This window comes from Bos mutus, chromosome 17, assembly GCF_027580195.1.
Source record: "Bos mutus isolate GX-2022 chromosome 17, NWIPB_WYAK_1.1, whole genome shotgun sequence".
Classification (NCBI taxonomy): domain Eukaryota; kingdom Metazoa; phylum Chordata; class Mammalia; order Artiodactyla; family Bovidae; genus Bos; species Bos mutus.
This window is the reverse complement of record NC_091633.1, coordinates 36,774,854-36,791,063: the sequence shown is the minus strand read 5'-3', so window position 1 is coordinate 36,791,063 and position 16,210 is coordinate 36,774,854. Positions and strand designations below refer to the sequence as shown.

Below are 16,210 nucleotides of genomic sequence, written 5' to 3'. Positions count from 1 at the left end.
GTGGGGAGTTTTCCTTCAAAGGGGTGACTTTTAGAATACACTAATTCTAGTCATTCTATCACAGATCAGAATATTTTTGAAATACCTCTAAAATTTACTTTTATAATTAGTTTATAAGACACACAAAAATGCTTTGTTACTTTCTCATAATGGAACTCAGCTAATCATTCACTGTATTAACAAGGCTCAGAGCCATCTGACTTCACATTTTTTCAAAAATAGTCACAGCCAGATAAGAATGCGCCTGCCAATGAAGGGAACATGGATTCAATCCCTGGTCCCGGAAGATTCCACATGCCATGGAGCAACTTAGCCTGTGTGCTACAACTTCTGAGACCCACGCCCTAGGGCCGTGCTTCATAACGAGAGGCCACGGCAATGAGAAGCCCACGCACCACAGCGAAGACTAGCGCCCACTCACCAGAAGTGGAGAAAGCCTGCGGGCAGCAGCAAAGACTGAGTGTAACCAAAAATAAATAAATAAAAATAGTCACAGCCACCCTCAAAAAAACATGTGACCATCACCAGTCAGGTCATCACCTTACATGTTTTACATTCAAATGAATGTTTCTTCTCCAAGACAATTACTTAAAAAATGCATTCACATTCAGATGTGTCTCAAGGGGCAGCAAAGGAAATGTTTAAAAATGCCCTGATCAAGGGCAGTATTATTTATATTAACATTAATTAGTAGTATGCTGGAATTTTTTATGTATATAAAGAATTTTTTTTGTGAAACTGGGAATGATTTCTCTGGAGAGCATAAAGACTTGGAGGGCTTGTTGTTGTTCAGTCACTAAGTCATGTCCAACTCCTTGGGACCCCCATGGACTGCAGCATGCCAGGTTTCCCTGTCCTTCACCATCTCCTGGAGCTTGCTCAAACTCATGTGCATTGAGTCAGTGACGCCATCCAACCATCTCATCCTCTGTTGCCCCCTTGTTCTCCTGCCTTCAATCTTTCCTAGCAACAGGGTCTTTTCCAATGAGTTGGCTCTTCACATCAGCTGGCCCAAGTATTGGAGCTTCAGCCTCAGCTCCAGAACATAAAGACTTAAAGAGATAGCTATGATTAAATTCTTCTCATGAATACCTGTGCTATTCAAGTTAAAAGTACTTAGATATTCTAATTTAACTTTGAGAAATGGGAGTATATTTTAAGACTCCTCCACAAAAGCTGGGCTGTAGGCCCTTGTGACTTCTCTCTCCACTCTCTTCTGTGGCAGTTCTGCTTTCCCAGCCTTCTTTGGCTTGGGAACAGCCTTGGCCCAGAGAGTGTTAGACTGTTTTTACTCCGTATGCTGGTCTATGGTCTGATCCATGAAGGCTTGATTTTTACTGGAAGCACATGGCATAAAGAGGCACTCACTTTAAGCTTCATGGCACATTCAAGATATCCTCTGTTACGCATGGTCCTAAGTTGAAAGACTACAGAGATATATGGTCCATGGCTTCAGGGATCTCTCCACTGGAATGGAAGGACAGCACAGAGATGAAGAGGAAGGGAAGGAAAGAAAAAAGTAGGTGGACCTTCACACAGCCCTGGGATATGGCTACACGGTATAGGTGAGATGTAAATAAAATGGTATGAGGATGCAGGGAAAGGCAGAGGAAGTGAAAGTTGATCAAGTAGAAGAAGAAGCAGATCTGCTCTCCGTTTCTCCAAAGAACAAAACTTGGACCAGTAGTTAAGAAAGTACAGTGAAGCAGACTTTTGGCTCAATACAAAGGAATTTTTTAACAGCTACAGTTGTCCCAAAATAGACTAAACCAGCTGTCTGGAAAAAGTAGCAGGGTCTGAATCACAGACGCTGTGATTTATTCAGAGGCTGCACAATGGTATGTCAGGGTATGTCACAATAAGTGGTATGACAAATGAAAAACACATGATTTACAAGGTCCCTTCCGTCCCCTAAATGCTGCTCTCTACTTCCAAGTTCTCTGTGTTTGTCCAAACCTATGTTGTTACTTTATATTCATACTTTATCGATGGATGAATCTATACATACAGACATACATGCATGTATGTCAATCAGTTTTGGCTGATATCAATCAATTTTGGCTTCTCTCTAGGAGTAAATGAGGAGATGAATGTAAAAATGTCTGATAGAGTACTTAACAATTGTGAGTTGACTTTTTAAATATTTATTTATGTGGCCGCATCGGGTCTTGGTTTCGGCGTACGGGGTCTTTGGTCGTGGCACACAGACACCCTGGTTGTGGCACACAGGCTCAGTAGTTGTGGCGAGTGGACTTAGCTGCTCCAAGGCCTGTGGGATCTTAGTTCCCCAACCAGGGATCAGACCCATGTCCCAGCATTGCAAGGTGAATTCTTAACCACTGGACCATCAGGGAAGTCCCACCAATTGTTAATTGAACTTGAATTAGTAAAAAATAAGCAAATAAAAAGAAAAGCTTTGATGCCTTTTGGAAAGGCAGGGCATAGCAAGTATCCAACCATCCAAATCTCATTCCTTTTTCCAGTCTTAATGGAGAACTGAGAAATGAACTTAAATTTGTTTGCAGGAGATAATGTTTGAGGTAACTACCAGCAAGCTTTCCATAGCCTGGACAGAGAATATCCAAAGTCCACGGCATAAAGTTACAATGTCTCCCTTAAAGAGTGACTCACGGGCTCATACAGAGATATATGGGTAATTCCAGGAGGCCTGCGGAATGTGGAAGTTAATTTATAGACTTCCCTTGCATTAGTTAGCCATTTAACCAAAAGCGAAAGAAGATGATTCAGTTAATGACCAATTTAATTTTTGATACTGGCTTTGATTAAAGGCTCCATTGGAAATTTAGTAGAGATAATATTTTAAATGATACTTTTATGTATTGCTCAGAAGTTTCATGATCCTTGCCTGCAGTCCCAGCATTATTTATTGGTTAATAAAGACTTTGCTTTGTAAAAGAAGTGTAAATGCTAATAAGGAATAATAGTTATATTAACTGAGCACCTTCTATGTAATTTACTTTGATTGCCTTTTATAAGATATATTCTAACTTTTCCACTACACAGATTGTCACCAAGATTCCATCGCTTGTAAATAATTCAAACACATTCAAATCCAGGCAAGTTGGTAGGTTCAGAACTGATCTAGAGACTCTCAGTAAGCTCTGAGGGGAGGTAGCTGGCTCCAACTGCAGGTGGCAACATGGTCTTAGACCATGGGGTACTTATCATCCTTTGTCGTCAGTTTTGGGTTTATCAGCAATTCTAGGACAATAGGAAAAATCCCATTTGACATAAGAGTTCATGTTATCTGGTATCCTTCCTTGTATGAAAGTTATAAACTGTCTTGATATGGTTAGATTTATCAACCTTTTCCTTATGGCTTATCCTTTTAACTTCCCTGTAAGAGTGATCTATTGTCCCACAGCTATTTGTTGAGTAGTCTTTTCTTTCCCACTGATTTGTATTACTGCCTTTGAAGCTGCTTTAAACTGATAAACATTTGTTTTTTCTTTTTATAAGAATATGCCTACGTTGTCCCCTAAACTTAATTACATCCCTGATATGTTGATGCATCATAGTGAATTCTTCTGGTGAAGTTTCATTGGAGTTCCCTGTTGCATCTGCAGTGTCTAGTATGGCGCCTGACACAGTTCAGTTCAGTCGCACAGTTGTGTCCGACTCTGCATCCCCATGGAAAGCAGCATGCCAGGCTTCCCTGGCTATCACCAACTCCTGGAGCTTACTCAAACTCACCTCCACCGAGTCAGTGATGCCATCCAACCATTTCATCCTCTGTTGTCCCCTTCTCCTCCCGCCTTCAATCTTTCCCAGCATCAGGGTCTTTTTAAATGAGTCAGTTCTTCGCATCAGGTGGCCAAAATATTGGAGTTTCGGCTTCAACATCAGTCCTTCCAATGAATATTCAGGACTGATTTCCTTTAGGATGGACTGATTGGCTTTCCTTACAGTCCAAGGGACTCTCAAAAGTCTTCTCCAACACCACAGTTCAAAAACATCAATTCTTCGGCACTCAGCTTTCTTTATGGTCCAACTCTCACATCCGTACATGACTACTGTAAAAACCATATCTTCGACTAGATGGACCTTTGTTGGCAAAGTAATGTCTCTGCTTTTTAATATGCTGTCTAGGTTGGTCATAGCTTTTCTTCCAAGGAGCAAGCATCTTTTCATTTCATGGCTGCAGTCACCATCTGCAGTGGTTTTGGAGCCTCCCAAAATAAAGTCTCTCACTGTTTCGTTTCCCCATCTATTTGCCATGAAGTGATGGGACCGGATGCCATGATCTTAGTTTTCTGAATGTTGAGTTTTAAGCCAACTTTTTCACTCTCTTATTTCATTTTCATTAAGAAAGTGCTTCTTCACTTTCTGCCGTAAGGATGGTGTCATCTGTGTACTGAGATTATTAATACTTCTCCTAGCAATCTTGATTTCAGCTTGTGCTTCATCCAGCCTGGCATTTTGCATGATGTATTCTGCATATAAGTTAAACAAGCAGGGTGACAACATACAGCCTTAATGTACTCCTTTCCCGATTTGGAACCAGTCTCTTGTTCCATGTCCAGTTCTCATTGTTTCTTCTTGACCTGTGTACGGATTTCTCAGGAGGCAGGTCAGGTGGTCTGGTATTCCCATTTCTTTAAGAATTTTCTACAGTTTGTTGTGATACACACAGTGAAAGGCTTTGGCATAGTCAATAAAGCAGAAGTAGATGTTTTTCTGGAACTCTCTTGCTTTTTCGATATGCAGTGGATGTTGGCAATTTAATCTCTGATTTCTCTGCCTTATCTAAATCCTGCTTGAAATCTGGAAGTTCATGGTTCATGTACTGTTGAAGCCTGGCTTGGAGAATTTTGAGCATTACTTTACTAGTGTGTGAGGTGAGTGCAGTTGTGCGGTAGTTTGAGCATTCTTCGGCATTGCCTTTCTTTGGTGTTGGAATGAAAACTGACCTTTTTCAGTCCTGTGGCCACTGCTGAGTTTTCCAAATTTGCTGGCATATTTAGTGCAGCCCTTTCACAGCATCATCTAAAGGATTTGAAATGTCTCAACTGGAATTCCATCACCTCCACTAGCTTTGTTTGTAGTGATGAACAAAGGCCCAATTGACTTCATACTCCAGGATGAGATGTCTGGCTTCTCGGTGAGTGTGATCACACCATTGTAGTTATGTGGGTCATGATGATCTTTTTTGTGTAGTTCTTCTGTATATTCTTGCCACTTGGCACCTGGCACGGAGCTAAATATTTGGTGAGTGAATGAATGAGTCCTGGCTAAGATCCACCCAGCCATGAGTCTGTCCTGAGGTTCCAATTCCACACAACTCAACACGTTTTATATATATTTTTTGACTGATAAAATGGGCTTTTCCTTCTTGATAGCATGGATTCCTTCTCAATTTATCATTATTCTCTGAGGCAGACATTTTGAATTATCTGGCATTTCTCCTTTTTACATGACCTTGGCATCTAGTGGGTCACTTCAGTTCATAATTTTTACTGTCTTAAAACTGAGGTATATTTGCCACCCTCACTATATCTGCATTTCAGTTCAGACTTTTTTCCTTTATTATCTTTTTAATGTGATGTATGAGATATGCACAAGAATGTGTGCAATACATAATCAATTATGATGTATAACTATATGCATACCTAGGAAGCCACCACCTCCCAGAGAGAGATAACCGAGTCTGTTCATTGCCTCTGCTCTGCTGCTCCTCCCGAGGTCACACCCTTGCCTCCACCTAGGGGGAAATCAGTATCCTGAAATTGGGTTTCTCACCCTCTTGCTTTGGTTTTCAAATATAGGCTTATTGCATATATGTTGTTTAGTTGCTAAGTTGTGTCTGATTCTTTGTGACCCCATGGACTGTAGCCCGCCAGGCTCCTCTGTCCATAGGATTTTCCAGGTAAGAATACTGGAGCTGGTTGCCATTTCCTTCTCCAGGGGATCTTCGTGACCCAGTGATCGAACTCGAGTCTCTGCATTAGCAGGTGGATTCTTTAACTTTTTGCCGCTGAACCACCAGGGAAGCCCTATTACATATATAGACAATCTGAAAAATGCATTATGTAGATTTGTTATTGAGTAAACTTTATGAGAATAATTTCATACTTAATGAAGTCTGTAACTTGAATTTTTTATTCAACATTTATGCTTCTAAGATTCATCTATACTGTTGCGTGTGGCTCTGGTTCATTAATTTCACTAACTAATTTCATTGGTGAGCACAATGACATTACATTGTGTAATATACCATGATTTGTCTATTTGGTATTTGTTTGGATTGTTTCCAGGTCTTTTGTGTCTCAGATAAGGTTTCTATAAACCTTGTCTGTGTCTGTCTCTTGGTCCACATGTACATGTGCGGAGTTTCTCTAGGCCCTGTACCAAGGAGTGGACTTTCTGGGTTAAAAGGATATGGCAGTGTTCAGTTTTAAAAGATAATAACAAATCAATAGGGGATTAAGAGGTACAAACTACCCTGTGTAAAATAAGCTGCCAAGATATATTGTATGGCACAGGGAAAGAGAGCCATTTTTTAATAACCAATATTAAATCACTTTATTGTATACCTGATGCTAGTATAATATTGTACATCAACCATATTTAAAAAAAAAAAGATAATGCCGAATTATTTTTCAAAATGACCTACTTATGCCAGTAAAGTACAAAAATTCCATTGATCCACATCCTTTCCAACACTTGGCATTGTAAAATCTATTAATTTTTCCCTTTTTAGATATAAAATTGTATCATGTTTTTCCTTTTTCTGGCTTTAATGAGATATAATTGACATACAGCACTGTTTAAGGTTAAGGTGTACAGCATAATGATTTGACTTATCTACATAATCAAATGATTATCATAGTAAGTTCAGTGAACAGCCATGATCTCAGATAGATACAAAATTAAAGAAATAGAAAAAAAGATTTTTTTTCTGGGGATGAGAACTCTTCAGGTTTACTCCCTTACCAACTTTCATATATAACGTTCTGCAGCATTAATGTGTTTATTATGATGTGTGTCACATACCTACTACTTACTTATGTTATAACTGGAAGTTTCTGCCATTTGACTGCCTTCATCCAACTCTCCTTTCCCCCAGGCCCCTGTATCTCTTTTAATTGTAATTTGTATTTCCCTAAAGAAAACATTTTGAGATTGTTTCACGTGCTTGTTGACCATTCACAGTTCCATTTCAGTGAAGTGCCTGTTTGTTTTTTGCCCATTTCCCTGTTGGATTATTTGAGTTTGTCTTATTAAAGCTCTTCATATATCTTGGATCCAAATTCTTTACAGGTCGTAAGTATCATCAATATTTTCTCCCAGTGTGTAGCTTGCTTTCTTTCTGGTATCTTTATAAACAGAAGTTTTAATTGTAATGAAGTTGAGTTTATCAATCTTTTCTACTATATTAGAATTTTTAATCTTGTTTGGAAAACATCCAGTTGTGCACTGAATTTATAAATATGTTCTTCTGTGCTTTCTTTTAAATGATTTAAAAGCTTTGCTTTTCATATTTAAGATGTGCATGGGATTCACTTTTGTGTGCTTCTGTGAAGTAGGGCTCCAATTTAATTTTTTCTGTATGGATAAGCAATTATCTTGTAAGATCATTTATTGAATTTGAAATATATTCACAGTATATATTGCTGTGAAAGGAAAACATAATATAACAATATGTGGTATTTAGAAAACATAATACATATAGTAAATAGTTGATATACAAAATTTAAAAAAGATGTTGGAAAAACATGCACTAAAATAACAACAGTGAGTATCTTTGGATGGTGGAATAATTGATGAGTTTTGTTTACTTTTTGTTCTCTTTACTCTCCAAATTCTCTGTATTGAGCATATGTTTCTAGATTTTTAAAAAAATACAGTAGTGTCTATAGATGATAATATTGTATAGAGAAATCACTAGATGAAAGAAAATCATGCATTGAAGTCTTTCCACTCAACTTTTCTTGTAAAGCTTCTTGCCTTCCTGGAATAGGGTGGCTGGTGGTGAGGGGCTGAGGTGAAGGGTGGATTATGCAGAAAAACTCAGTAACGGTGAAAGGGGTTAAGTTCTGAAATCTGGGTGAGTCTTCCATTGGTACAGTGTCTCTTCCCTGAGTTCTTTACTGGTATGTAAAGCTCTTTGGAAAATAAGATTCAGATTACTTGTATGTATCATTGGTGATACAATTTTTTTTTGGCCCAACAGCAAATAATGAAAAGACTTATAAAGCGATATGTTTTGAAAGCACAAGTAGACAAAGAAAATGATGAAGTTAATGAAGGTAAGCATCTTCAACTTAAAAAGCATCCTTTTACAACTAATTTAATGAACAGTGGAAAGCTTCATATTGAAGGATACTGTTAAAAATCTGGTCTTGGTTAACTGAGTTCTTCCAGGATTGACAGGAAAATCTTACGTTTCATTTCTAAAGCTCTCTTTTAAAATAAACAGTTATTTAAAATGTCAGTCAGAGACAATTTATCACTACAGAGTGCTCTAACTGATTCTTAGAGTGTAAACTGTGTCATTTTGCTGGGAGTTTTTATTCCCTGTAACATGAGTAGTCTGTAGTTTCAGTTCTGTTTCAGTGAGCTGAGTGTTAACATTTTTCCAGTGATGCAGGTAAAATAAGAGTTAGCTCAAACATTTCTGCAGAAAAATTTTTACTTGTTTTCCAGAAAGAAATCTGTAACCCATTTTTGTCATATGGTGTTTCTCTTTTGCTTTTCACTTTTCTTCTTGGCTCCTTACTTAAATGTACCGATTTTCCAGGCATATCCTAGGCAGCGCATCTGTCTGGACTATAAGGCTTTTCATCAAGTGCTGGGATGTAAGCCAAAGCACAGGTCCATGGTTGGAAAGAAATCAGTCAGGGAAAAATAAGTTGCCCTAAAGATGGCAATGACAGGGAATTCCCTGGTGGTTCTGTGGTTGGGACTTCTTGCTTCCACTGCAGAGGGCAAGTGTTCCAATCCTAGTTGAGGAACTAAGATCCTCCATGCCTTCCAGCACAGCCAAAAATTAAAAAAAAAAAAAATAATAATAATGAAAGCTACAGCTTTCAACACCAATGAGATGCTATTAGATCTATCTACACTTTTAAGAAAGGGCTAAACTAAACTGTTGATGAACTCTGAAGCCATTACTTGATTAATGCAAGAAATCCCTTGCAAATATGAGTCAATACCATATGTGTTTGTAGCACAGAAATCTAAGAATGCATGTTTGGAAATCAGCAAAAAATCAAATCATGGTCACCAGAAACAGTCTCAGAGACAGAATTGAAATTGAGTTTTAGTTTAGAAAGCAGAAACCTTATCAGTTGTGCCATAACCTCTCTGAAAACACAAAAATTAAGTGAAGTGGGGAATTGGGCCACCATGACAACTTCAGAAAAAAGGAGCCATCTTCTAAGTACTTTTACACAAAAGAGGAAAATGAATTAATGGGAATTAATGAATTAAAGAGAATTTAGAGTTTTGGACAAAGTTCTAACTAAAATAGTATATCATACAACGTAACCCCCTCATTTAATAAATATGTTTCCCGTGTTGGTAAATACAGCACTTGGTATGTAGGCTTCCCATAACTCAAAAACAAGGAAGAAGGATATGGTAGTAGGGAGGCAAGAGGAAGCTCACTGGCTTATGGTCCAAATATAGTAGTAAATGGTGTGAGAATCCATTTCTTCCATGGAAGACTTTTGATTTCAAATTTGATCAGTTTATTTCCTCTCTGTTGCCGTATGTGAAAGGAAAATCACCTGCACTTTTTTTTGCCATGAAAAGAATCAATAACTTTTGTGTGTATTCTTGAAGAAGAGTTAGTATTCCTTAAAATAAAAGGTTCTGTCTTTTAAATATAATCAAAGAACATGGATTATACTTTAAAACATCATAAAGATACCAGGAAATATCATTAAAGATATATTTTACATGTGATTCTATTATGAAATGCTGTTAAAGTGCCGGTGATTTGAAGAATCATTTCTTGGATTCAAGATAAGTTCGTGCCCTGAAGGTTACCTTTCAAGGTCAATGACTTATCTACATTTCAGTTCTTTGCAAGAGAGTCTAGTTTTTGATTGTAATCTACACATTCTCAAAATATTGCCAAGCTAAATTACGGGAACAGTTGTATTTTAATAGCCAGAAGTCTCCTATAGTCTTCTGTGTATGTAAACCTTGTTAGTGGTATCACATCTAAGCTTCTTAATTTCACCATTGCTTGTGCCACACAAGCTGTTTGTGTCCTTGACTCCATAGTCATTACCATTGGCTTCCCTAAGAAAAACCCATACTCTTTTTCCTTCCTTTCCCTTACTTCAAACTTGACCTCAAATATACTGCTTCCATGTGAGTATTTGCCTATTAAATAGATTGATTCATTTTTAGTTAATGTTTCACTTTAATAGGATTCCATTCTAGTCTAGCAATGGGAAATGATCTATAAAGGTGTCAACTCTTATGGCTCAGGGAACCAGAGGAACTCCCTGAAGACAGAAAGGGGGTACCCTGATTATAGATTACATCCTGATTGAGATTACTAGTTAATAGATAAATCTGCTACCTGGGAAGCCCCAACAGATAAATCACCCTGTATTAAAAATTGGTTGAACCAGGACAATACTTTAGTCGACTTTTACTTTTAAAACACAGTTGGACTACTGTTATAGCTTTTTCCAAAGTCAGTGTATTTTTAAAGGCAAAGCATTTCTTAAACATTTTAAAGGAAAAAAATCCAAAATAACTATGTCGGAGACATTATGAGACGAATGTATTCATGTTGTATGAATTTCACTCTTTGTTTTTTTTTTTCTAAATCCGAAGAGCAAATGACCAATCATATGTTTTTTAATACAAACACTATAGGTGAATTAAAGGAAATCAAGCAAGATATCTCCAGCCTTCGTTATGAACTTTTGGAGGACAAGAGCCAAGCAACTGAGGAATTAGCCATTCTAATTCATAAGCTCAGTGAGAAACTGAGCCCCAGCGTGCTGAGATGTGAATGAGTCAGCAACCTGGATTTATGGCTTTGACTATAGCACAACTGTGGGCAATAATATTTCTTAGTATGAAATACTTGAAAAACTATGGTGTACATTTTTAGTATTAACTACCTTTATCATGTGAATCTTTAAGAGTTAGGTCTTAATGACTTTACTGTTTTATCACATGAAAATGGTCTTCATTTTAATTGTTTGCCTTGACATTACAAACAATGATATGCCCTTGTATTTAAAGGCCCCAAATTAACTACATTACTGACATTTTTTTTGTCCATTTTAGAATAAACTCTGTCTTTGCACTACTGGTTTGCCTCCAAGAGACTGTAAGCTCCTTGGGGACAGGGACCATGTCTTATTCATCTTCATGTCTCCACCATCTAGTACAGTGCCTGGTACATAGTAGGTGCTCAATAAATGTCAAAACCAACTGAACTGCCAATAAAATACAAATAAAAATTAAAAGGCCATCACTATGTAGCATACCTTCCCTTGTCCAAATGCTGAAGAGATTTTTTTTTTTTTTTTGGAAAAAAAAGAAACTGAAAAAATTTTACAAACAGCTATGACTTGGTCAGATTTTCTGAGATTTTTGGCATCACTGATACTCCTAGAACCTTTGAACCCTGAATGAAGAATTTCATAATGAAATGGGTTAATAGCAAATATAATTGCATTACATGTTTGTTTCATAGAATTGTTCAAAGCAACACATTAAAGGTTTTTCTAAAGTATATACTATACTGTTTGCTTACTGTCTTAGATTTTCATTTGTTATTTTCAGTAATGTGAATTTAGTCAGCAGAGTGGTGAATTTTTTTTAAAGTTGGGGGTTATACAGGGCTGTTAGTTATAACCTCCTAATTCCTGGCTCTGATGATTTAATGCTAAATAAGTTATCAACACCTGACTTCATATCTTGCCTGTTAGTTCCACTCTGAGTTTTGGAGGATATGCTATGGGAAGAAATGGAGCAGTGGCCATGTACCTGAAAAGGTATGGCCAAGAATCACGAGGTGTGTTTCATTTCCCTTTGAGGCATCTCTTGCCATTATTGCTTATACTGATTGACATATATATATTTTTTTAATCAAGGCATTTCAATTACACTTGCTACACTGAATAGATTGTGATATATCTGTATCTGACTTACTATATAAGTGGGCTGAACACTGGTAATATTGAGGCCTCTTGACTACTACAAAAGGGGATACAGGCTGGTAAGCTCCCTCATCTCTTCATAGACAATAAAATACTCAAAGTATTTTTTTTTTTTCTTAACCAGCTAGGTTTAAATCTCTCATTACTGTCCTGATTCTCTTCCATCTGTTCCTATCAAATCATACCAGAATACAAATTATGGTCATAGCTCAAAGATTGCTTTATAGGTTCTAAAAGCCAAATAAATATATAATATTTTAACAGTCAATACATCACACAGGAAGGCTTTCTATATGAGAAGACAAAAATGAACATTATACGGAACTACATAAAGCTCTTTAAAGATTATTTTTTAATTTCTACTTTTGGAGACTTAAATTAAGAAAAGAACTTTATACATTTTTGGTATCATTGTAGGATATTTCATTAACTTTTGTGCTATGATAATAATGATGCTAAAGCTGAAACTCCAGTACTTTGGCCACCTCATGCGAAGAGTTGACTCATTGGAAAAGACTCTGATGCTGGGAGGGATTGGGGGCAGGAGGAGAAGGGGACGACAGAGGATGAGATGGCTGGATGGCATCACTGACTCGATGGATGTGAGTCTGAGTGAACTCCAGGAGTTGGTGATGGACAGGGAGGCCTGGCGTGCTGCGATTCATGGGGTTGCAAGGAGTCGGACACGACTGAGCAACTGAACTAAACTGAACTGAACTGAATAGTATTTTGTCTTAAATGTTTTTAAAACTTTACATATTTTATGTTATGCCTCAGAACTGAATAAAATACTGAATTTTTTCATTGGTATATATTACTATACTTTATATGCAAACAGTAAAGATATCAAGTTTCCATTGTAGGCAACACTTTCAGTTTTACATATAGAATTGTTTAGAATTCCAAGTGTGAATATTTTTGACTACAGTTATAGAGTGGAATATTAAGTAATGTTTTTTACTGAAGGTGGAAAGATGTTGAATGTAAAAGTGTCAAATTCAGCTAGTTTAGGATTCTTAGAGTCTTGAGTGAAGATAAAACTCATGTCATCTATGCCACGTGAGTCCATACATCTGATATTTTAGTACATGCCTTTTGCAATTCTAGAACTCTCAACATAGGATGTTTTTCCTTTTTTTACTGTGTTTCTGTATAACTAGCATTTTTTTCAGGGTTTAGGGATTAATTTATTCAATCAGTATTTATTGCATGTTAATAGGTGTTTAATAATGTTTAAGGGGAAAAAAAGTATAAATACCAGACAAAAATCCCCATCCTCCTGGAGCTTATATTATAGATTAATCACAGTCTAACATGAAAATAATATGTAACAAACATTTATGTCACACAGAAGCAAGTGTCCGTGTTGGTGGTCTGTTACCCTTTGGGTCTCTTCTTGGGTCATCTTCCCAGGGGCTCTGGTCCCAGCTTCATGTGTAAAATTAGTATGTTATTGATATTTCACATTTTTCCTCTCTTTATACTTTCTTGGTGAGAGTCAAGAGAAGGATGTGATGCCAAGGCATGGTAGATGCTAGCTATTGGTACCATGGATGCCCTACCCATCTCCCTTTTCATGGACCAGAGCATGTGTCTCTGAAATCCTGAGTGTCAGCTCCTTAATAGTGCCCAACTATCCTGTTCCCCAGGGAATTGCCATCGGCTAAAAGAAAGCAGCCTTGTCCTGGTCTGGTAGTAACCAACCAACTTCTGTGAAGGCATGAAAAGCTGTTTTCTTGTGTCAAGGTGGGGCCAACTCTTTTGGTGTGAGTTGTACTTCAGAACTCTGGAAAGCATTAGGCTACAGCTAGATTCCAGCAGGGCTTCCCTGGTGGCTCAGATGGTAAAGAATCCACCTGTGATGTGGGAGACCTGGGTTTGATCCCTGGGTTGGGAAGATCCTCTGAAGGAGGGCATGGCAACCCACTCCAGTTTTCTTGCCTGGAGAATTCCATGGACAGAGGTGTCTGGTGGGTTCCAGTCCATGGAGTCACAAAGAGAACAGCACTGAGTACCGCACAGTCTCCAGCTGAGACCAAATCTTTGTTTACCTTCTTCCCTGTTACCATTTTCTATCCTGCTTTTTCCCTGTTATCACTTTCAGTGGCTGCATAATGACCTACAAAGCAGATGCACTATTTCCCTATTAGTGGATAGTTAAGTCTCTGTTTTAAATAATGCCTTGAGTATGGCTTCTAACCTATTTTTTGGGGTTTTCATAGACTAAATATCCAAAATTGGGGTTATGAGTTAAAAATATAGCCACATAATTTATAGATTTGGATACGTACTACTAAGTTGCTTTTGAAAATAGTCTTATAACTAGTTTAAAGCATCATAGTTGAGCTCATGCTCTCTCTGCAGCATATAGTGGTATCCTTTAAATGTTTTTCTCATTTGAAAGGCAAAAAAAACTATCTCTAATATTATTGATTACAAGTGAAGGTGACAAATTTTTACATGGTTGTTCAGCTGCCACCTTCTTTGTGAATTGTCCATGTTTTTCTTACTGGAAATATTGTATTTCTTTTTAACATATTTGTATGAATTGTTTATAAGGATACTAGCTTCACACATTTATCCCATTTTTTTTATATTTTAAAATTTTGTGACATACTGAAATGTCTAATCTTTGTTTTTCATATCTGTTTTCTCCTTTGTGCCTTCTTCTATTCCTTTTGTTGTTGTTATAATTTTTTTTCTTCTTTGATATTTGTTGATTGCCCTCCAACCACCAAAGCCCCTGCTTCCCCCTCCCACCCCCTTCTCCCACATGTCCTCTGAGAGGCCTCCATTGACCTCCCACAGACCACCCCTGCAGGCTGGGGGGCATTATATTCCTTTTAAGATGAGACAGATTTCTTTCTATTATGGGCTGAATTGTGTCCCCCCGCTAATCTCCAAATCCATCTGTTGAAGTCCTAACCCCTAGTACTTCAGAATGTGACTGTTTTTGGAGAAAGGACCTTTAAAGAGATAATTAAGTTAAAATTAGGTCACTAGGTTGAGTCTTTATCCTTCATGACTGGTGTCCTTATTAGAGGAGGGGATTAGAACACAGAAGAATACAGAGGAAGACTACGTGATGACATGAGGAAAACGCCAGTGTGCTGCTCCAAGGAGACATGCCTCTAAGGACTGCTTTGGCTCCCTGCTGAAACCTTGATTTTGTACTCCAAGCCTGTGAGATCTTATAGGAAAATAAGTTTCTCTTCTGTCAGCCACTTAGTTTGTTCTTATTTTCTAACTCCTTTAGATGGAAAGTTAGGCTGTTTACTTGAGATGTTCCTTATTTCTTGGTGTAATCCTGTATTTCTATAAACTTAATTAGAACAGGATAGCTTCCTTTAGAATAGCTTCTTTTAGAATAGCTTTTTCTGTGTGCCGTAGATTTTGTGATATAGAGACTAAAAACACAATCGAAAAGATCAACAAAACTAAGAGCTTTTTTTTTTTTCAAAAAGGAAACAAAATTGATGAACCTTTGACAAGACTCGAAAAGAGATGACCCAAATAAATAAAATTAGAAATAAATAGAAGTTACAGCTGAAACCACATAAGTGTAATAAAAAAAAAAACCCTGCTATAAAGTGTTATAAACCAACAAATTGGAAAATACAGAAGAAATGGATGAATTCTTAGAAACATACACTCTTCCATGACTAAATGAGTGAGAAATAGAAAATCTTGACAAACCAATTACTAGGAATGAAATAGAATCAGAAAAATATAAAACAAACTCCCCGCAAAATAAAAGTTTAAACCCAGATGGCTTCATAGCTGAAATGTTTGTTGTTGTTTCATTGCTAAGTCATGTCCAACTATTTGTGACCCATGAACTGTAGAACACAAGGCTCCTTTGTCCTCCACTATCTCTTGGAATTTTCTCAAATTCATGCCCATTGATTCAGTGATGCTATTTAGTCATCCCATCATCTGCAACCCCCTTCTTTTGCCTTCAATATTTCCCAGGATCAGGATCTTTTTCAGTGAATCAGCTATTTGCATCAGGAGGCCAAAACATTAAAGCTTCAGCTTCAGCAACAGTCCTT

General features: G+C 37.4%; 1 protein-coding gene across 3 annotated transcripts in view; it reads left to right on the top strand.

Moving 5' to 3' along the window:
- The window catches only part of TRPC3 (transient receptor potential cation channel subfamily C member 3), a 73,828-nt gene extending 60,981 nt beyond the window's left edge, over positions 1-12,847 (top strand). For 2 of the 3 annotated variants that reach the window (XM_070386470.1, XM_070386469.1), the window contains 2 exons: positions 8,195-8,270; positions 10,861-12,847. In XM_070386470.1, the coding sequence (XP_070242571.1) occupies positions 8,195-8,270; positions 10,861-11,003 (219 nt within the window). In that variant the 3' untranslated portion in view covers positions 11,004-12,847. The remainder of the gene's footprint in view (positions 1-8,194; positions 8,271-10,860) is intronic. The other variant, XM_070386468.1, reaches the window with a different exon arrangement.
- Positions 12,848-16,210: the final 3,363 nt, after the last annotated feature.